This window comes from Mesoplodon mirus, assembly GCF_964341445.2.
Source record: "Mesoplodon mirus genome assembly, chromosome: 7".
In the NCBI taxonomy this organism is placed as follows: domain Eukaryota; kingdom Metazoa; phylum Chordata; class Mammalia; order Artiodactyla; family Ziphiidae; genus Mesoplodon; species Mesoplodon mirus.
The window spans coordinates 38,200,121-38,223,693 of NC_138983.1; the positions used below are offsets into that span (position 1 = coordinate 38,200,121).

Below are 23,573 nucleotides of genomic sequence, written 5' to 3' on the forward strand. Positions count from 1 at the left end.
TTCCATGAGCAGTTGAGAAGAAAGTGTATACTGCTGTTTTTGGATACAACACACATACAATGAAATAGAATGCAAAATTCAGATGACTTTTTAAGTGAAAACGGGTATGTTTAGATATATTTATATTTGCAAATTTAATTTGTACTACATCTATAACTACTTCTTTGCCAAAAGGTATTATGTCCTTAGGGCACTTTGGAGGAAAAATTTGAGAAGCCCTAAGTGTAAGGGAAGCGCTCAAGCAATAACTGATAGGAATGTTCTAAAGAGGATTTCTATACTGATAGGAGAAGGGATGATGACCTCTTAGGTCCCTACATTTAAAGTCCTCCAAATGCCTTTAAAAAAGAAGTCAGGGCCTAAAACAAGTAAAGAGGAATCTTAGATTTCTAGTTTTGAGATCTACTGCAAAGAAGATCATTTGTGTTAACTAGCATTTACTTATACAGCAACTTTCTTTTCTTCCATACAAGCTGGCTTAAGCTGGTTGGTCTGATTAATATAGACATGTCTTTAGAGTCATCAGTGTTAAGTATAGTACTTCTGTTGTACCCAGGTTTACTAGAGGTCAAATAAGACCTTATTCTGTTACAGGTTGTCAACAAGAAAAGTAACTCGATGTGAAAAAAACATTTAAGGAAAGTAGACTGTGTGTTTTCAGTAAAGAAAGTGTGAGGAATGGAATTGCATTTAATTAAGGGAAAAGAAAGTCTGTCTTCTGGTTGTTTCTGGATGGAAAAAAATAAAGTGATGGAAATTAGAAAGTGATAAAAGGTTTGTGGAAAGTGGACCCTGAGAAAAGGGTTTTGTGCATGGTCAGGATTGACTAAGTTTAGAATAAATTTAATTGAGTAAATGAATTTTAAAAGTAAGCTGGTACAACACTTGAATTTGGGCTTTCTCTTAAAAGGACACGTTTTCTTAAAATGTTGAACTGTCTTTGCTAACAGGTTTTCAGTTCTTTGCCTTTTAAGTGATCAGTTCTGTATTTGTGTTTGAAATGTTTTATTGTCACTTTGGCTAAGTAACTATTGTCTCACAGTGACCTATGATCTTATTTGACCAAGTGTTTTAAATCCTTTTGACAAAACTTCCCAAATACCAAATTTTAATTAAAGTTCTTTTGATTTCTAGCTAACTTTGGGATACTTTAAAGGGCCCCTGAGGTATCTCAAAGAGAAGTATTTAACTAGGCTTATTTCCTATGTTAAATTAAATGTAATCAGAGGTTTAATCAAGCCTTTTAAGTCTTTTGTCATTTACAGATATTTTTGTACTCTGACACTGTTACAAAGAGTGCTTCATCATCAAGAAGATTCATAGGAAGGCTAAGTTAACAGTTACAACAGTTCTACATCAAGATGAAGGCTTCCAGCCGGTACGGACTTAAAACAAGGAGCTGTCCTGCCCTTGTGGCCCCTAGATCAGGCATCCAGAGATTTTTTACTCCCTGACAGGCAGGGTTGACGCCCCTACTCAGCCCTGAAGCAGTTGTAGAAGACAGACCGTCACCCCTCTGCTTCCCGTAAGAATATGGGAGTAAAATCTCTGAGGGGGGAATGAAACAGGAGGGAAGGGGGCCCGGCACAACCTTTAAAAGAATGACACAGCCATATAGGACATGACAAAAACTGGTTAGAACTCACTAGATCCAAGATGGCAGAAGATTCGACTTCCAGTGGACCTTGAGACTCATTATACACTCATTGTAATATATTAGCATGCTAAATGACACACCCACCAGCACCATGAGTTCTGAGGCTAAGCATAAAAGGTCAAAAAGTGGGTGGTGGCCCACTTCCTGGAAATCTCCACCCCTCCCCCCCAAAACTGGAATAATCCTCCCACTCATTAACCTATGAAATTACCCAGCCCGTAAAAATTAACCATGCCATATTTCAGGGCACTCTCTTGCCTTCTGAGATGGTCCACATGTCTGAGTGTATTTCTGTCTTAATAAATCCACTTCTTAGCTATCACTTTGTCTCCAAGTTCTTTCTCGACAAAGCAAGAACCTCAAATTCACTGGGAACATTATTAAGTGAAGTTCCTCAGACATATTTTAGGACTGGAGCACTATTTCCAAGAAGTTCATGTTATTTATTCTTTGCAAAATGTATTCCATTACTCCATTTGTATTTTCCCTGGGAAAATGCAGACAGCTAATGGAATAAGACAGGACAAATCTTTAGTTGGAAGAAGCAATCCAGGGTTGCTGGGTGAAGCTGGGGGCTGCCAGGGGCAGGGCCAGGCAGGAGCAGGTGCCTAGTGTGGCAAGGCAAATGAGGTCTTTCAAGTGGGAAAACAGACCAAGGAGGGACCTGAAGAAACACTAAAGATACAGTCTGCCTTCCAGGCCTTCAGCTGGAACTCTCCAAGGAATTTCTCAAAGTAGTAGACCCAGGCATGCATAACAAAGACAATCAGAGGAAGAGGTACTTTATCCACTAATACAAGAGCTGGCTTTAATAGCTCTGGTAGGGACTGGAGAACAGGCTCCTTCGGCTGGAGAGTACTTTGTTGCACTTCAGGGAAAGGATCTGCTTCTCTCAACTGGAGGGAATTCCTGTAAGAAAGCTGGGTCTTAAGAGTGTTTAAAGATTCTTAAGCAATAATAGTGGAATGAGAAAAGTCAATTAAAGACACAATTCACTGAGGTTGAGTTCAGAGTGTCTGGAATTTGTAACCATATGCTTTATTTGATGTCAACATCAAAGGAATATTTTAAAAAGCAAATTCAAATCCATAAGTTAGTAACAGTTCAAGTTAACTGCATTAAAAAAAAAGTATTTACATATCTCCATACTTGTATACCCTATAACTGTACATAAACTTTTGCATTTCAAAGCACTTGTCACTTATAAAGTGAAAGTTTTCAAAATGCTAGGTAAACATTTGCAAATTATGACTTTTTAAAAACAATACTCCTTTGGAAGATTCCTCTTCCTTGTGCTTATAGTTGATCTGCAAACATTTCTCAAAGTTTCTGGAAACTTCTCTGGAAAAAAAAATCTGGAAACTGGTCTGGAAGAAAATCATAGTAGACAAGGGCTAAGTGCAGACATAAGCAGCTCCATTTTGTAAACAAAGTTCCGGCCTTCCATTTTATTCCACTGAACTTCTTTGAACGGTCCACGAAGATGATTCCATTTGCTATCTTGTAAAACATCACTTTTTGGAAGGTCTTTACACTGGTTACGGGGAAACTGAACCATGATCTTGCTGCCACTTTCAGGGCCATTACGAACTGTGGAACAAAACCAGAAATTCCATATACTCATTTTCCAAGCTAGAGACAACAAAGATCACACAACTTCATTTTTATGAGTATAAAAACCTTGTTTGTCTATCAACTTGAAAGTGCTTATTTAAAAGTGCTTTTCAGGTTCAATATGCTAAAATAAAATTTACTAATCTATAGATACTAGGCTGGTATAAATATTCATGAATTACCATTTGTACTATAAAAATGTGCCGAGATGAATGTTGGTTTAGGAAAGTCAAATGTCCTATACATTTTCAGAACATCATTATTTTTTTCTAAGATACTTGACAACCCAATCTTTCAATGACTTGGTTAATATATACCTACTATGTGATAAACTCAAATGTTCAAAATCAGAACTGGAAAGGATGGAGGAAAGATTATTCCAAATATGAACTTTAGGTTTTAATGAGGCTTTATAACCCAGGAAAGAAGAAAAGAAATTATGAACAAGGGCCTAGCAATGATCAAGCCTGCAGATTCACAAGCTCTGATCCTGTGGGGAAGAATTTCTAATTGTCCACTCTTTCAAATATTTAAAGCAGGTATTAGAAAAGATCACACTGAAACCATATATAATTTTCAACTAGACAGTATGTATACATGCCTATCAAAGTGCCCCACGCATATTAGGTGCTTCATAAAACATCTCTCTGTTCCATCCTTTGACCATCTTTAGGATCAAATATTATTCTTGCATATTTGCAGCAGTATAGATATTTTATCTATGTATCTATGTATCTATGTTATCTACTTTTGGCCATGTGGCTTGTGGGATTTTAGTTCCCTGACCACGGATTGAACCTGGGTCCATGGCAGTGAAACCATGGAGTGAAAGCACCGAGTCCTAACCACTGGACTGCCAGGGAACTCCCCAGCAGTGTATTTTTAAAAAGCATTTATCCATTAAAAGTTTTGAACTGCAGGAGCAACAATGCTGATGGCATTTTTCAGATAATCTCTTAGGAAAATGTGTTGCCAAGCAAGACATTTTTTATAACTACTAGAAAGAGAAGTAATAACCTGTTGCTCTGAATAACACCTATGATGAGATAAATGCTCAGTATAATTACTGCATGAACTCACCTACTGCAGAGATAAATTACTATTAAGTATAGTAACTATTAAAGCTAATAAATTACTATTAAGTATAGTAACCATTAAAGCTAAATGTTAAGGCCAAACTCCCAAAGGTCTCTTCACATTCAGAGAAGCAGAAAGTACCTGAAATAGCATAGTCACCATTCGGGGAGGCCACTGTTATGGCAGAGGCATTGCCAATGCTCTCTATGGGCCCAAGGCCCACATGATTACTGAAGCTCAGGACCTGCCAGCCCATAACCTTGGCTAGCTGCTGAACTGCATGCACCTGATGCTGTGACATCTGTGAATGAAAAAGGAAACTTCACTGACAATCAGCATGGGTATTTACTTTGCAGTTGACTTGACATCGTGACTGTAAAATAAACTTCCGTTGGGGTTTTCAGTGCCTAGCCCAGGGACCCTATCTTATGTTTGAGGAATCCTCCTGTGTGACCACTGAGGGAAGCAAACAGCACCCCACCTTCTACTGCAGAAGCTAACATAGCCTGATACTCGCTTTCCTGTCCACTGGCAGCTGGAAGACAGGCATACGACCTGAACTTGGCCAACTGGAACCTCCCACCTGGATCAGTGATTATGAAGCAACATTTAAGTAGTAGCAGGGTGTGTAGCTGAGTATCTTCCATTAACCCCCTCAAGGCCACTCTCCACCCTGCTCTGTCCTGGGAGGCTGATCCATACGGTTACACTACCAGCTTTTATAACTAGGTCCTTGGTAAACAGACACTCCCGAAATTGTCCTGAATGTGCCACTTATTTCTGGTTAAGACCCCGACTGATACATGGGGCAATTCGGAGTGCATTCTGTCCCAGCGATGAAGGCAGTAGTGCTGGGACGGCATCAGTAGTGCCATTGCCCTGGCTGTGGTTCTACCTAGCTTCCTTTGATCCTGATCCATTTGCAAGTCTTATTCTCTAGACTTCTCATCAATTCCAGAAGCTATCCCACAGGCTTTCAACATGTTTCTGCGTGTATGTATAAGCTGACCGAAGCCATTTTAGGTGCAATCAACCAAGAGCTGCCATACCTCATGAATGCATTTTATTTCCTTGGTTCCACATAAGCAATCAGTATAAAAGATTATTGCTTCTAGGATGGAGAGTGTCAGTATTTTCAAAAAATTTTATGTGGAACATAAATACGTGTTTTATGTGAAAGATTCATTAGCATTTCAAAACCTACGCTTTCTCCCATAACTCATATTTCAATGGACCATCATAACTCCATGAAGAAGGTAGGAAAAATACTGTTCTTACTTTACAGACGAAGAAAAGAAAGGTCCAGAAATTTGTCCACTGTCACAAAGAAGGTTTGTGACAGCACTCTCCATACTGTCCCTTAATAAGAGGAACTCTTGCTTAGGGCTCAAGAGGAAAGCATTCCATTTATCATTATGGAGAATGGACACTATAGCTTCGTATCCGATCTCCCTTTCTGTTTTTTTTTGGGTAATTCTAAACTTTCACGTGGTCCTGGAGGGGTGGTATATCTTGGCTAACATGAGAAATGAAAAAAGTCCGATAATCTCAGAACTGGTCCTGCATCTTAAATACAAACTAAGAGTAGAAACAAATCTAGGATAGTTTGTCAACACTTTCAATTAGCCTGTAGGTTGTAAAATGTGCACTAGACATTAGGTGGCAGGAAAAGATGGCTTTTTAAAAATAACTGTACTTCTTCCCCACTTTGTTCGTTCACTAGTTATGAGTGGAAGGGGCTCAAGACCTGTAGCTGCAGCTGTTACCTGAGACAGAAGGAAGTCCTGCAGCTCCTGCTCCTGATGAGACAGAGTGATGACTCTTCCATCTCTGTGTACGACTCGGATCTGCTCAACTCCAATATTCAACTGCAGCTGAATGGACCTTTAGAGACACATATACTAAAAATCAGAAATGTTGAAAATTACCTTATACAATGTCAAAAACCTTAACATCAAAAAAAAAAAAGGATATAACAGACAGTTTTGATAACCTACACCAACACCCACGGGGGAGAGTTTTCTTAGGTTCAATGGAAACCATCAGACTCTCTCTAAACTACTGTAGGCCACTAAGCAGCAGTCTACTCAGAAGGATACGGTGGGGGAAGCACGGCTTGCCAGCAGGCCAACACCACTTGCTCCTCTTCTACGGCAGGCCTTTCAGCTGTCAACACTGCAGCAATACACCTTTGCTGCAATGAAATGAGATCCACATTGAGAATACATGGGACCTGCCCTGACTTAACAACCTGGTTCCTCACAGGAGCCACGCACCCTTAACAGCTCCACAGGCATGGTTTCCAGGGTGCCCACCAGAGACACTGCCCACTGTTAGAAGTCACACCATCCTGGGAAATCCAAAGCCGTCCCCATCAGGGATTTATAATTTCTCCCAGTCCAGAACCATTTTACCAATTTGGGATCATTTTTGCCATAAGCAGTGTTGTCTAGTAACACACATGGCATCTTTCCTTAGCAAGTTACTAGGAGACTAGAGCGAGAGTTAACCAAAGGTCAAATTCTCATACAGAAAGGAAAATAGGGTTTGTTAACTTCACCTTCTCCTGAAATAATCAGCAAACAAGTCAAAATACGTACGCTCTATTAACTAAGCTTAGGTCAAACAAAGAAACTCATAAAAGAGCCAATGAATATATACGCAGATCACAAAACTCTTCGAAACTAATTTATAAATATTTAGCATATGACATGTACATGAAACACAAAACTCTCCAAATCAAATAATCTAGCTGAACAAATGTGGAAAAAAATAGCATTATTTCTTTCCACATTTGATAGTACCTCTTTTTTCCTAACTTTGTTTTACAGCAAATATTTAAGAATAAAGCATTTTGGCAACTACCTATATAAAACTGTAATTTTGATGAACTTTACATATTTCTTTCCAAGAAAAAACACAAAATTCAGAAGGCTTAAAGGAAAAGACTTATAAATCTAACGAAATTTTTAAATTCTCCTTTTTTAAACAAAGGTGTGAGGGAAGAGGAGTTTGTAACCACTTTGAAAAGCAAATTGGTAACATTAATCAAAAATTTAAATGTCCTTATCTTTTGACACAGCAGTTACACTTGGAGGAGTTTATCCTATAGATATGCTTACATATGTACAAATTAGTTTGCTGGCGTCCAACTAAAATGTTCAACAATAGAAAGTTGGGGAGCTTTAAGAAAGAGAATTACTTGCAATTTCAAATAGCATAAGATGACCCCACCAGCTATAGAAGATGGGGAAAAGGGCATTCTATACTTCCTTCTACTTCCTCTCCTGTCCTGATTCTATCAAGGCTACATTATCACAAACCTTTCTTCACAGAAGTTTAGAACATTTACACTGGATTCTATAACCATAATCCCACAGTTGTTTGGTCTTAGTTCTAGATGTAAATAATTCAATGCTGCTCAATTTTTTCTTTTCCTCTCCTTTGTGCTCACTCTCTAAGTTTTTATTATGGAAAATTTTAAACACACACAAAAGTATAGTATAAGCCGATGACCCCGTCACCTAGCCTTAACAGTTAAAAACATACACTAACTTTGTTTCACATATTCAACACTTCCTCTCCCACCACACCCCCGAGCCACCCCAATTATTTCATTATTTCTTTAGGTAGAGGGGGAAGAAAGCCATGATCCACTCCACCAATCTTTTCCAAGAAGTTTCAAGACTGATTTCCTTTGCATTGTATACTCTTTTACCTTCTCTATTTGATCTTTAAATCCTGTTCGTTTACTATTTTTCATTTTTATAAAAAAAGAGAATTAAAACATCCCTATTAAAATATAGTGTTATTATTATATTACACATTATTATAGTATATATTATTATATTCCCCTACTCCTGAGGGTGGTGATGGTTTCCAGTTGTGTTTGCTCACTGAGAGACCACTGTGGCTAGTTACGTCTGCCTGAAATAAAGCAACTAAAGCTTGAAAAATAAAACATACAGACCCTGATAAACATACTCACTCTCTCAGACTGACCTGGAGGAGGGGACTCAGCTCCATCTTTCTAGTTGTTAATTTTCAAAGAGGCTGAAATGGAAGCCCAAAATGTCTTTCATGGCCACCAGCTAATTATATTAATGTGTTCCTCCCCACTGCCCATAGTTTTACTGATATAATTGACAATGTCATTGTATTCGTTTAAGGTGTACAACATAATGGTTTGATATTTGTATATATGGCAAAATGATCACCACCGTAAGTTTTTTTAGCATCCATCACCTTACATAGTTACCCATTTTCTTTTTCTTGTGATTAGAACTTTTAAGATTACTCTTTTATCAACTTCCAAATATACAATAGAGTATTATTAACTATAGGTTCCATGCTGTACATTACTTCCCCAGAACTAATCTTATAACTGGAATTTTGTACCTTTTGACCACCTTCACCAACTCCCCACCACTACAACCACCAATCTACTATCTGTATATTAACTTGTGATTTATGAATATAAATCAAGTAGACTGCTCCTCCAGGAATGCTGGGGACAAAAGTCATTAAGGGCATAATCATGAACTGGATTAGACACAGGAGTTGTTTTAGGCACACTATGGAAAGGACAGGCTCTAATATAAACAGCCCTCCTCACCTCAAATACCCCAGAGTGGCCACAGCCTCTAGGCAAGAACTGAAGTGGACAGGAGTCTGAGGAAGCGTGGCAGCTTTCCACTCAAAGCTGGGGTTCCTTCTTTACCACAGCTCAAATATGTGACATTTACCTAACAGAGACTATTTTAGACATTCTTACCTCTGTTTTTTTTTGGTTTGTTTTTTTTCTGTGTATTTTGGCCGCACCACGCGGCATGCGGGATCTTAGTTCCCCAACCAGGGATAGAATCAATGCCCCCTGCAATGGAAGAGCGGACTCTTAACCACTGGACCGCTAGGGAAGTCCTTACCTTTCATTCTTAAAAACACTCTACAGCTGACATAATTTACTGGAATGTTATGCCACCCTAGCAAATAAAAACCAAAATCTTGATATAATCACTCAGCAAACATCAATACATAAAAAGCAACTTAACATATTAAACAACTTCTTTTTGATACTTACTTGCATATTTGTTCATAGCCTTGTGATGTGATTAAGACTTTCACACTAGATTCATAAACATCATTAATATTTGACCAATGAGCCTGTATCTGAGGATCTTCAATGCGACTTGCTAAGCTGTCAATGGTTGCAGCAGTTCTTTTAAAGAAAATAAGTTAAAATTTTTATAAAGTTACCATATAAAATAATAAGATGATAAATCACTTATCAGTTTTATGGTTATTTGAAAAACAGATGACTACTTTTCGAAAATACCATCATTTGAAAAGCAAAGATTTGAAAGAAAGGTCAGATGTAGCTCTGATGTGCTGGTTCTCAGTTTCACATCACGGCACATTCTCATGCCACGTTGATTTCCTTTTAACTCCATTTGTTTTCTGCCACTCAGAAAATCTTACCAGAACACAAGTGAGAAGGATACTTCCAGGGTACTAACCTCAGCTCTGTAAAGAATATAAATTACTCATAAATATCAGTACTTGATCCCCGGTAACAAGTGACTTGGGACATACCCGCACCTGGAATTATAATTCCATTACTGTCATGGAATTATAATCATTTTCAAGAGAACCTAGAGAGACTTATTGCACAATTAAAACCTATACTCCAAGAAAGATAAATATGGTAAGCATAAATGAAAAATAAGACCCATCAAGTGATAAAGGATAAATATGGTAAGTATAAATGAAAAATAAGACCCATCAAGTGATAAAGGATAAATATGGTAAGCATAAATGAAAAATAAGACCCATCCAGTGATAAAGGATAAATATGGTAAGTATAAATGAAAAATAAGATCCATCCAGTGATAAACGATAAATATGGTAAGTATAAATGAAAAATAAGACCCATCCAGTGATAATTATGTACCAACTACTATAATAAGTGCTTTCATGAATTATTTTAACCTTACTAACGATAGTAGACACTACTATTATTACCTCCATTTTGCAGAAGGAACAAAAGCAGTTTAGCAATGTTTAGTAACTTGCCCAAAGTTTGTAACTGTTTGGGGCACAAAACCTGGAAGTCAAACTCCAGAGCCAATAATCTTTCCTTTATATTTTATACACACTAATGAAAAGCCACTGCCTAGAGCCAAAGCATAAATTATGTAAGTTAACCAAATTACTGAGATCCTCAGTTTCTAAAATTGGATTCTAGCACTTTACTGGAAAGAGAAGGAAAAACCAGGAGGAAATGGAAGAAATGAGAATAGCCACTGAGGACAAGGGGTTTTTACACCAACAGGCTTGGGCTTTGCTCTTTTATCCTGCTTCTGCTCTAGTAGTGGTTCCTTTCAATCCATTTTTAACTTTACCTTCTTTTGCTGTGATTTGTTTCCCTGGCAGTGCTTCAAAAATTTTTACAGCAGATAAATACGTATGTGAGAGTTTTGATCTCAGTATTATATCTATCAACAAACTGGGAATAAAAAAGTATCTAGCAATTGAGAATTGTTAAAAGAAATTATGGATTAGTCACACAATGGGCTATTACATAGCTATTAAAATCTCTGAAGGCACGGTATAAAACTTTATGATACCAGATTTATTAAAAAATAAAAAAGATACACATGCCTTGACACATATACTGTTGACCCATGAACAATGGGTTTGAAATGCACCTGTCCACTTATAAGAGAATTTTTTTCACTAAATAATTACTACAACACTGCACAATCTTTGGTTGGTTGAATCCACGAATGCAAAACCTGGGAAAAGGAGGAATTGCTTATTTGGTGGCCGACTGTAAGTTCAACTGTACAGAGAGGGTCACACCCCTAACCACTGTGTTGCTCAAGGCTCAAATGTATGTAAAAATATAGGAACATGTTAATTGTATGGAATTATACAGATGGGTTGATACATTTGGAACATTATTTCTATATCTAAGGGGAGAAAAGGGATTGTTTTTAAAACTTTGCTGCTTCCAAGATTACAACTACTATTCAGAAATTTATAAGCATTCTAAAGATAACTTTTTCCATGCCCTTCATTTATTTCGGGGAATATTTAACTTTACGGTTAATCAGAAATTTGCAAGATTAACAATATACTCAAATTAATAGCTTTTATAATGGAAAGTAACAACAATAATCTAACATATAATATTCTTACTGTTTAAAAGGAACTTCTGTATATATTATTCAATTTGATCCTAAGACCAGACTCCTATACCCCCAGTTGACAGAGAAAGAGGGCCACAGATATTAACTAACTTGCCCAAAGTTACTTAGCAAGTCATTGAGCCCTGGCTTAAACGCATCTTTTACCCTAAACTCCTTACTCCTTTCACTGTATCATGCTGTTGTCTCTAACATGTCTTCCTAATTCATTTTACTAAAAGTTTCCATTCTGAGACCAAAGACTAATACGCTAATAAAACCATGACTGTATTAACAGGAAAAAACCAAAAATCAAAAATAAAATGTCATTTCCAAAAACAGTGTCCCCATGCCTGTTGAGTACCACCAAGGTGCAATCATGAATGAAACAGAAACAGACCTTTTCCCTAAGAGCCAATAATAAAATAGAAGAGCACCCTTTAGCATTTGGAAGTGATACATTCATTTGGGTCCAATCATGCAAGTTTTTTTTGTAAATGATGTGTATGGAAGAAAGAAAATGAGCTTTGGGGTTACATAAACGTGGGCATAAATCCTGATTTTGCTAACTTTTTAGCTGTGTAACCTTCAGCATGTTGCACAACTTCATTAAACCCCAATCTTCTCATCAGTAGAAATGGGTTAACATGATCTGCCCCAGAGCTAAGGATTAAATAAGTCAACATATAGGAAAGTGCCTTCCAAAGTCCTAAAATGTGTGACAACCAAAAAATAGGGAAAGCTTCAAAAAAGGTTTAAATCAGTTCAGGAAGAGTATCTCATGGATGGGTTTCTGAAGAAAGTTTGGTGTCCCACAGCAGGTTCCTAGTCAGTCGTCTTTGGAAACTTTAGTGCCAGTGTTAGAAACAATATATTAAGTTACATGGGCAATGGCACTAAGTCTTCCCCAAACTTGACAGGACCATCTACGACCATAATCTCTTCTACCATAGCCACTTCCATCTCCCCGGAAAAAAAATTAAAGCATGCCAAAAATAATGTAACTAATAAAGATAACTAATAAAGGAAAAAGGACTGCAGTTTCAAAGAAAAATAGTAACTCTGTCCTTACCTACTCCTCAGAAATATATGTTTTGCTTGTTTAATTATTTTTTCCAGGAGCCCTTCACTTGACTGTATTGAATTAATTTCATTTTTATCAAAAGCTTGAGGACCCGAAAGTCTCATTCTCTTGTGGCCGAAAGGTGCACTTGCTGGATGCGGCATCATGATGGAACTCAAGGTCTGTTTATGAAACTGTAACAAGAACAGCCATTTTAAACAGCCAATACCCACATATTAACTACACAATGTTCGATCAAAACATGGCTCACATTTTGGAAACATGAAAGCAATAGATCTGAACCACACATAAAGGCAGTCTTGGCACACAGATACATGTTAACATCTACTAGGCCACATTTAATGTGAGTTTGTAAAGAGAAGGGCCCCTCTCAAGCTGCTGTTTTTATTTAAAAATTTTTAAAGTAGAAAAACAAATATTCTTTAATAAGTCCCACTGACAGAAAACATGAAATCAATAGATAATTATTCCACCATACCCTAGATTAGAGGTTCCCAAACCTGGTTACAACAGAACCATCTGAGGAACACAAAAAAATACTGATTCCCGCACCACCACAAATGACTGAACCAGATTTTGGGGCGAGGCAGAGAAGGCTGGAATATGTACTTCTATTAAAAGATTTTCAGGGTAGTCTTTTGAAATTAGCCTAAACTGTGAACCAGCACACAGGAAACATAGTTCTAGATGATGTGTAAGTAGAATACATCCTGAAATAACTCAAGTAATCCTTTTCACGGGCTCTGGCAAGATATTTTCCCTGATTACCCAATCCGAATACCCTCTAGCGTGCATTTCTTACACCTCTCTATAAAACGTGTGGTGTATTTCTGCCACTAGAAGCTATGCTTGGAGATAGAGACTGTATTCTGATTATCTCTGCATGCCCTGAGCCCATAGCAAGGATCTTTCACAGCACAGCTAGTGAATGCCATCGCTACATGAATAATGAGGACTCAGCAGAGGGGAGTGTGTGTACATTCACTGCTGTGGATACTCTTACCACAATGCAAGGAAAAACATTTACTTCATTACCTCTCTAATCAGTAGATGCAAATTATGCTCTAGGACATAAAGATGGTCCTCTGGACTTTGCTTCTCGGTAGCAGATTTTTGGGATTTCTTATCATTTGAAGAATGGCACAAAGAAATAGATAACTGCAAGCCTATTTATAAAAATAAGTAGGACAGATATAAATAACCTATAATATGGAAAGGCACAAACTGTTTCATAAAGTATAATCACAGCCCATTCTCAAAACATACATCCTGAACTTTAAGAGGAGGCTTTCGTGATCAACATTTTTACACCAAAATGACTACTCATGAATATAATAAACTACCATATATTTTAACAATTCAAATTCTGTTCACCTACAATGTGGCTGCTGACCCTGGGCTGTGGCTAAAGACAGGTGAACAGAAACTATATGTTAATTTATTTCTTCTAGATTTTAAATTAAAAACAAAACAAAACACAGAGTTAACATCTGGTCTTACTGACTAGAAGACAGATATCGTTCCCTGTTCCCATGAGAATCAGGATGAAATTTTTCACTCCTAATACCTATTCCCTTGACAAGATCTAAGAAGATGCTCAGAATTTATGGAAAAACAAGTACAGCTAATTACAAATTGATCTCTAGGTAAGTCTAACTGCTTTTGAATAATATTTTAAATTCAATCTCCACAAATTTAGGAATATTATGGATATTTAATTAGGCATTTTCTAAACAGAAACACTAATTGGAAAACATACATGCACCCCAATGTTCATAGCAGCATTATTTACCATTGCCAAGATATGGAAGCAAAGTAAGTGTCCATCAGCAGATGAATGGATAAAGAAAATTTGGTGTATATATATACAATGGAATACTACTTAGCCATAAAAAAAAAGAATGAAACTTTTGTCTTCTGCAACATGGGTGGAGTTTGAGAGTATTATGTTAAGTGAAATTAGTCACAGAAAGACAAACACTGTATATCACTTATATATGGAATCTAAAAAATAAAACAAACTAGTGAATGTAACAAAAAATAAACAGACACACAGATAGAGAGAACCTAGTGGTTACTAGAGGGAAGGAGGCAGGAGGGGCAATGTAGGGACAGGGGATTAAGAGGTACAAACCACTATGTATAAAATAAATAAGTTACAAGGGTATATTGTACAACACAGGGAATATAGCCAATATTTTATAACAACTATCAATGGAATATAACCTTTAAAAATTGTGAATCACTATGTTGTACACCTGAAACTTATATAATATTATACATTAACTATACCTCAATAAAAAAATAAAAAATAGGGACTTCCCTGGTGGCAAAGACTCCATGCTCCCAATGCCAGGGGCCTGGGTTCAATCCCTGGTCAGGGAACTAGATCTCACATGCATTCCTCAACTAAGAGTTCGCATGCCACAATTAAGCCGCAACTGAGGAGCCCGCCTGCTGCAACTAAGACCCAGTGCAAACAACCAAATAAAAAAATAATAAATAAAATATCTTAAAAAATAAATAATTAAAATTAAAAAAAAAAAAAAAACCTAAGCATTTTCTAATTGACATCTCATTTAGACAATAAGACAGGATCCCTGAGAAATCTTCCACAAATGGTGCTGGCACAGACACCTCAAAGCAATTGTTACTGAATAACAGCCTTGTTAGGACAAACTTTAACATATATTGTTTAAAGCCCAGGAGTGACACTACTGAGGACCCAGAACAGAGTCAGCAGTGCAGACTGTGTTGCATACTTCACTGGCTGTTATTACGGACCGCACACTACCTCTTTGCTCTAACTGTTCCTTAAGCACACCTAAATAGCTACCTACTTTGTCCTGTTCCCCAAACCACAAAGTCCTAATTATAAATCTCAAAAGGGTAGGTTGCACTTACTTGGAAAGGGCTGAGAGATAATCTGGTTTTTCACCACAATGTGAGGGATCTGTGATTTAATTTGAACAGCTTCCCGAGAGAGCTGTGCAAAAATTTCTTTACATAAGAGAACATTTTGTGCTGCTTCTAATTTCGTCTGCCAATGTGGGGAACCTGAAAGACAGGGGACATACGTATATATTAATTAACTAATTATATTAGGTATTAACTAGCTTAAATGATGATCTGGATACATATGACAAAAGTTTAGAAAACAGTGCATTATGGCATATAAAACATTTTACTTCTTTTACACAGAGAAAACTGGTAAATAAGTTCAATCTTTAAAAAAAGATAACACAGCTATTCACTAATGGTTAATTAACAAATTATAAATACTTACATTTCCAACTGCTCTTATTCCTAAGTACCTATTTTTCCTATCTACGTTTATCTTCAGTTCATTTGTAAATATAAGCTTAGATAAGACTAGAAGTTAGAGGACAGAACATAACTATACCTGGTTTGGATTTAGGCAAAGGTCGTTTGAAGAGGTTAACTGTGCCAAGATCACCTATGTCTGGAGCCTGTTTTTGAATTGAAACCTATGTGACAATAATAACATGAAAAAATGTTAGCAAATTAGCTTCTGGGCTACTAATAAGAAATTACTTGAAAAATACTTTTGACAAATACCTTGATATATGCAGAGCCCTCTAAATCACTAGGAATCTGGACATCAAGGGGACAGTAATCTTCAGGTATTTTCTTGTCCAGATCAATATCTGTATTCTTTATTACTTCAAATGTACCATGATGGGGAAACAGAGATCCTAAAGGCGTATTGAAAATAGCAAAATCAAAACCAGTTAACATGTTAATTTAACGCAAATTATTAAGTGTATAATAATATTTCACATACACATCACTGAAGCATAAATTAAATTCCTATGAAAAACGTGTGTTTTGGGGGAAGGGAGAGGCGTGGTAAACAAAAGGAAGTAAGGAAGCAGGAGAAAAGAGTTATTTACCTTAAAAAAATAACATGCCTTAGTCTAATGGTATCACAATAATATGAACTCTACAGGCCATCCAAACTGTTTTATTCAAATGGAGTTTTGACAAAATGAATATAATTCTAGAAAATACTTCCATAAATTTAAACTTTGGAGATTAAAAACTTCTGGAGCTCAGTCTCTGTAATAAGGTTGCAATTAAAGGGTTCTGAATTCAGTAAGAGAAGGACAAAAGGAAAGTGTATATACCACCGTTTTTCAACCAATTCATAGACTTTCATGTGATGTCTTTTTATGTAGTGCGTAAGTTTGGGATAGTTGTTTTGGGCTGCTGAATTACCGGAGGAGTGGGTAGATAAATGTAACTGCTGTTTTATAACAAGGGAAGATGTTCAAGATTTTCTTGCAATTAAAAACAGAATGTAATCAAATCCTTTTATAACACAGGTGACTATCCCATAGAGAGAAATTAGGTAAAGTTCTTGCACATAATTATTTGTTGGGAAGAGATTACAGTGTTCAAAGCCAGAAAGCACTGCTTCCACAGACTACCTATTAAAATGTAAAAATGTCTTTGTCATCTTGAATTCATCTTTGTGATAGAACTTTACCTTCAGAATTCAAAATTTCCCAATTCACATCAACGCTAAGGCATGTAGGTCCTCCAGTACTTAACTACCTCAATTTACTTTCCTTTAATTTTGGGATAATGATGGCTTGCTCTGACAAATGAATCCTTTTAAAATATCACTCTACTATTGTCACCCCAGTGATCACAGCCAGGGCTCCTTGCTTTTTTATCCCTTGACATTCAAAGTTTTTACCCTATTGAGCTGTGACTCATAAACTTTTACTGTATCCTCTAAATATACTTCAGCAGCTTAAAGACAGTACCATAATTACCTCGGAAAACCTGCTATTATATATCATAGCTCAACAACAAAGAATTTATACCAAAAGATGTGAATTCAAGATATTAAACTCTGATATACTTCAACAAAGTATATTCCTTAAGTTAGTGTTGCAACCTCGGCTGAATGGAAAAAGGAAGGCGAAGTGTTTTCACCACTGTTTCTCTTCACCCAGGATATGAAAACAGCTTAGCAGACTTTAGGGAGAAAAACAGAATAAGGAAGAATAGAGAAGTTTCTTTTCTCCAATTATGCCCAGTTTTTGAGGGTTACTGGTAAGCCTGGGATTGAGGACTCTAACCCTACCTCCTTATTTCTGACTAAAATGCAATTATGGTTCAGGGTGTATGAGCACATAAACCCTATCTCTGAACTTTCAATTAAATGTATCTAAAATGTTTTCAAATTGAATATAAACTATTTATACATATATTTACATAGGTCGTGATAAGGGTAATTTTAGCTTTCTCAGGCTTATGGGCACAGAAATTAAAACTTCAAAATGTAACATGTAACTGAGAAATAATATTATTACAGAAGAATATGTGGGAGTTCCCTGGCAGTCCAGTGGTTAGGACTCGGCACTTTCACTGCCAAGGGCCCAGGTTCAATCCCTGATTCGGGAACTATGATCCCGCAAGCCGTGCGGTGTGGCCCCCCCTTCCCACCCAAAAAGGTAACATTACAACCTACCATTTATAGTTTCTGAAAAACTATATTTTATTATTATTATTTTTTTTTTGCGGTACGCGGGCCTCTCACTGTTGTGGCCTCTCCCGTTGCAGAGCACAGGCTCCGGACGCGCAGGCTCAGCGGCCATGGCTCACGGGCCCAGCCGCTCCGCGGCATGTGGGATCTTCCCAGACCGGGGCACGAACCCGTGTCCCCTGCGTCGGCAGGCGGACTCTCAACAACTGCGCCACCAGGGAAGCCCCCCTGAAAAACTATATTTTAAACAATAAGCTATACCTGCACTTCTGTAGCTCAGATCTCCAAGAATTTTATCTCCAACTTTTCTAAGTTTCCAGTGTTGCCTCAGTCTCAAAAGCTCAGAGTTGAAGTCTCTTTGTAGCTTATTTTCTTGGTTTTCAGTGACTGATTTAGTCAGTCTTTCTGCCCCCTTCAGTAGGATTTGTGCTGCTCCCGCAAGTGACTTCTTTTTAGATATCAACTGCAACGTCTGAGGATTCTATCAAAAACAATCCAAAAGTGTAGCTCAGAATTATTTTTTAAATGATTTTAAAATGATGCACTTTTCTCAACAATAAAATACCTACTCAAGGGAAAATTTAAAAATTAAAGAAAAGCATGGAGAAGGGCGAAAAGCACATATAATAATGTTTTTTTAAAAAAAAAAATAACCACAACCTATTTCTTTGGTCAACTCAAATAAAGATTTGTGTTAAATCAAATCACCACAGTGGACTATAAATCAGAACTCAACACTGCATCAACCTGGCCCAGCCTAGGTTAGGTTCCACTCTCTGTACTGCCATTCCTCCCCTATGTATGCCACTCTCTCCCCCACCCACACGTACACCCTTTCGAGGCACTCAGTACACTTCAGATCAAAGTCCATAACTGGAAAACTGATGAGAAATCAAAATCTATGTATTATATATACACATATAAATATCCACAATCACTACCAATTCATGTAGACATACTTCCAAAAAGCCAAGTTTAAAACGACACCATTATTCAATCAAATCCCACAAATACCTGTTTTGGAGGAAGTGCATCCTGAGAGACGGGATCAAGAGTCATAAATTTTTTATCCCTAACAATACTGAGAACATCATAGAGAACACACATCTCTGTCAGGGCACTTCTCAAATTGTTCCTCACTGAATCCCAAGGCCAGAGGGAAGGCTGAAATTTCACCAACCCTAAAAAGAGAAAGAAAAAAAGAGAAATACACAGGTATTAGTTATAGAAAGCTCATTTAGAGGTTTAAAAGTACTAAAAGAAGAAATAATGAATTCTATTTTAAATTGTTCCCTCTTTTATCCCATTCTCTCCACCCTTTCTTGAATCTTGGTTAACATTTAAGTTAGTATTCCTACAATGTCAAAAGAAGTATGATATCTAATTTCCTAAGTTAATGCTAACATTACAACATGATAGGCTTTCAAACAACTTTTAAAATTTATGCAAGCCTTCTTAATAATCTTTTTTTCTTCCAGCTTTCAAAACCTGAACAAGTAATTGTAGAGAATTTCCAATACACAGAAAAGCACAAAAATAAAAATGACCTATAATGGCAGCATTCAGATAGTTAACACTATTAACACATCTTCCAACCTCTTAATCACTTTTAAAAATTATATTTCATGAATACAGACTAATTGTACATAGTTCAAACAATACAGTTATAGAGTAAAAAGTGAAAGTTTCCCTTTATTCCCCACCTAATTCTCTCCCCTCCTGACAGGCAGTCACCATTAACAGTTGGGGCATACTCGTCCAAATGTTCTTCTATGCATTTACATATACCCCCATTTTTCTATTGCTTGCTTCTCCCCGCCACCCCACCAAGCTAATATGTCCTAGAGACACTTCCAGATCTACTTCATTCTTTTAACACTGTATGATGTTCTGGAACACAGATGTACAGTAAGTTTACTCATTTCTGTTTAATGGACATGGAGATTGGCTGCAACAACGCTAGCAGTGGTAAACATCTTGAACACACATCTGTGTATATGTCAACTTCTGTAGGTTAGTTAAATCATTAGCTATGATACTAGTGGTTCAAAAGAGATACACACTGGCAGTTCCCTGGTGGCCTAATGGTTCAGATTCCGGCTTTCACTACCGTGGGCCGGGTTCAATCCCTGGTCAGGGGACTGAGATCCCACAAGCCGTGAGGTGTGGCCAAAAACAAGCAAACAAACAAAAGAGATGAACATTTAAAGATTCTGATACATACTGAACTGCTGAACTGTCACCCAAAAAGGCTCTAAAAATTCACATTCCCAACATGAGATATTAACGATCTTTTTAAATTGCTACTAATCTTATGCATGAAAATAGTGTCTTAATGATATTTTCATTTGCTTCTCCCTACTAGTGAGATCTGAAGTCTTTCCTCTGTGAGCAAACTGTTTATATCTTTGGCCTATTTTTCCAATGAATTGTCTTTTTCTTTTCAGTTTCAAGGGACTCTTTGAACATAAGGGGTATCAACCGCTTGTGTGTCATATGTGTTGCATATACTTTCCCCAGTCTGTCATTTATCTTTTTACTTTGTTTATGGCATATTTTTCCATTATTATTTTAGAATTTTATGTAATTAATATACCTATTATTATACCTATCTTTTCCTTTATAACGTCTGTGTTTCCTATCTTGCTTAAGAAGATCTCTCCTAATCCCGAAGTTACATGATTATAACTTCTTCCCAATATTTTGTTTTATTCTCTTCACTTGCATTTCAATCCTTGCGGAAATATTTCTGTGTGAGGTCTGAAGTAGTATTTACCTTTTATTCCCAAACGGATCCCTAACTGTCCTAACAAGACTGGCTTGAAATGCCATCTTTAAATGCCCATTTACACAGGGTTTCTTCACATAACTAAATCAAGACCCGTTAATGTTTTTTTATTCTTGACAATAAGAATACAAAAACCACACATACTTTTTCTATAATTCTCTCCTAACTAGTTTTATTTTCTTTATAGTCCATTTACTATATAGCATCCAGAGTGATCTTTTGTAAACAAAATCATCTGTCTGCTTAAAATCCTTCAAACTTTCAGCTGTCGTTCTAATAAAAACCAAGTGCTTATCCTGGCCTACTGGCTCTACACGATTTGGCCTCTGCCTACCTCTTAGATCTTATCACATACTCCAGTCAATGCAAATCTCCTTTCAGTAGGTGTTACTATAATCATCCACCTCGCACAGGGAAACAAAGTAACTAGTCCAAGGTCACATAGCCAATACTATCACAGCCGAGATGTGAACTACAGGGCTCTTAACCAGGGTGTGCCACATTACAGACGCTCTATTAAAAACGTAAACACTTCACCAGTGACAGTGTCCCTCAAGCGCTCCCACTCAAGGAAACCTGCAGAAGAATAAGGAATATTAAGAGTCAAGCAGTGCCCTAAACTGTCCAGGTGACGAAGAGCACAATTAATGTTTCGCGTACCTACGTTCGAAGTACTTCCACGCACAGCATCTCACCTGGCGCAGGAGAGGCAGAGTGACATTACCTGGGCGGGTACCGGGACCCCCAGACCCGCCCAGCAGACTCGAGCAACAGACACGGGCCTTACCTTCCTCGTCGTCCTGGTCCGCGCTGGACCCGGCGCCCGCCCAGTCCTGCGCGTCGCCATCTGCCCCCGCCGCTTCCTCCTCCTCGGAGCCCGAACCCTGGCTGAAGTCGATCCGCTGGGCCAGACGCGCCAGATTCTGGGACATGGACAGCGGCTGCAGGTACGTCTCAGTGCCATCCAGGCCCACCTCCTGGACCTGCTTCTCGCAGGCGGACTCAATGCTGATCCGCACAGCGCGCACCCCAGACATGCTGGCGGCGTCGGCAGGACCCCAGCGCCAGCCGAAAACCGAGGGAGGAAGTATGTGCGCCCCTTTGGGGAGCCGGGAACCCGGGAACCCGGGAACCGCGCCTTGGAGGAGCTTTTGGGAAACCAAACGCTGCTCTAGAGCCGGAAACAAAGACGAGAGCGCTGAAACTTCCCCAGAATGCACTGCAGGCCCCTTCGCGCTCCCCCCTCCCCACCTCGTTGGAGTCTCGCGGAAGGAAACCGGCGGACGCGAGAACTCTGCACTTCCGGACGAGCGCTTCCGGTGAATCCCACTACGTCGTCCGGAGAAACATCCTGGTTTGTGAGAGGCGTGGCTGGCGGTGGGAGCAGAGAGTTTGGGGAGGTGGGTCCCTGATGTCCACCTCTGTTTTAAGTGTTGCTTGTTGGAAAGTGATGTTGGATAAAAGGATGAAGACGACCGAAAAGAGGTAGGGAAAAGGAGATGAATGGGCCCCTGGATCCTAGCAACGAGAGGCCCTCTGAGAATGCTGAGATTTGAGGGCTTACACCTGGGGTAGAAACAACATGTCTGAAGAGTTAGAAAATAAGGGCGTAGTTTGAGGAAAACAATGAATTGTGCTTATCACTACTTAAAATTATACTGCATAATTAGTTTGTTATCTAAACTCCCGTTAGTGGTAAACTCCATGACGGAGAGTATCTCTGACGTGTAATATGCGCATATTTCTTTCATGCCTGAGTTAAAATAATATTTATAAGATTAAGAAGCAGTGATGTGGGCGTGGGGGTGGTGGGATGAATTGGGAGATTGGGATTGACATATATACACTAATATGTATAAGATAGGTAACTAATAAGAACCTGCTGTATAAAAAAAATAAAATTCAGAAAAAATATTTAAAAAAAAGAAGCACTGATGAGTCCCTGAGAAAGTATTTCATCAGTTGTAATTCCACAGGGGAAGATGAATTCTTTTATGATACAAAACTCTACTTAATTTAAGGAATTATGTATATCACTTATCATGAGTCTCTCCAAGTTTTGTGCTAAGGTATATTTAAGTTTTTCAACTCCTTTTTTAAGGTATTTAGGAAAATATAGTTGTCATGATGTCAGTCTCTACCTAAACAATACATGTGGGGTGTTTGTTGGGGGTGTGTGTGAATTTTCGAGGGAGGAAGCTCAACGTTGGCAAGCTCAACAGATTCTGCTGGACAGTCATGTTTGAGAACTACTGTACTTACTCTGTGCATAAGTTTGTAAAAGATTTTAATACCTTATTTCAAAATTTGATTAATATTTATCTTGGGCTCTATTTGTGCCAGTCACTATGCTAAGTGTTTTAAACGTATTTCTCCTTTAATCTTTATAAGGTGCTCATACTTACGCAGTTTGGCTGGGGCGTCTGCTGTCTCAGCTGGGCTTGACCTGAGGGTCAGCTGATCTAGGCTGGGCTCAGCTGGTTGGTTCTACTTCAAGTTATAGGTCTACAGGCCATTTAGAAGACTGTGCCATGTGTCTCTCATTCTTCTTGTACTAACAGGCTGGTCAGGGTATGTCCTTCTCATGGAGATGGTAGAGGTACAAGATGTAAGCCTTGCCTGCATTACTTGCCAAAAACCCACAAGTT

At 38.0% G+C, this 23,573-nt stretch overlaps 1 protein-coding gene across 1 annotated transcript; it reads right to left on the reverse strand.

Annotated features, from left to right (window-relative positions):
- Nucleotides 1–2,658: 2,658 nt before the first annotated feature.
- MED17 (mediator complex subunit 17) lies at nucleotides 2,659–22,196 on the reverse strand. Its single transcript, XM_082629648.1, has 12 exons — nucleotides 21,713–22,196; nucleotides 19,152–19,318; nucleotides 18,399–18,618; nucleotides 16,199–16,335; nucleotides 16,023–16,107; nucleotides 15,524–15,676; nucleotides 13,655–13,785; nucleotides 12,608–12,792; nucleotides 9,429–9,566; nucleotides 6,115–6,232; nucleotides 4,490–4,649; nucleotides 2,659–3,247 (listed from the first exon to the last, which is right to left on the reverse strand). The coding sequence occupies exons 1-12, from the start codon at nucleotides 21,960–21,962 to the stop codon at nucleotides 3,036–3,038; spliced, it is 1,956 nt and encodes a 651-aa protein (XP_082485774.1). The 5' UTR covers nucleotides 21,963–22,196; the 3' UTR covers nucleotides 2,659–3,035.
- Nucleotides 22,197–23,573: the final 1,377 nt, after the last annotated feature.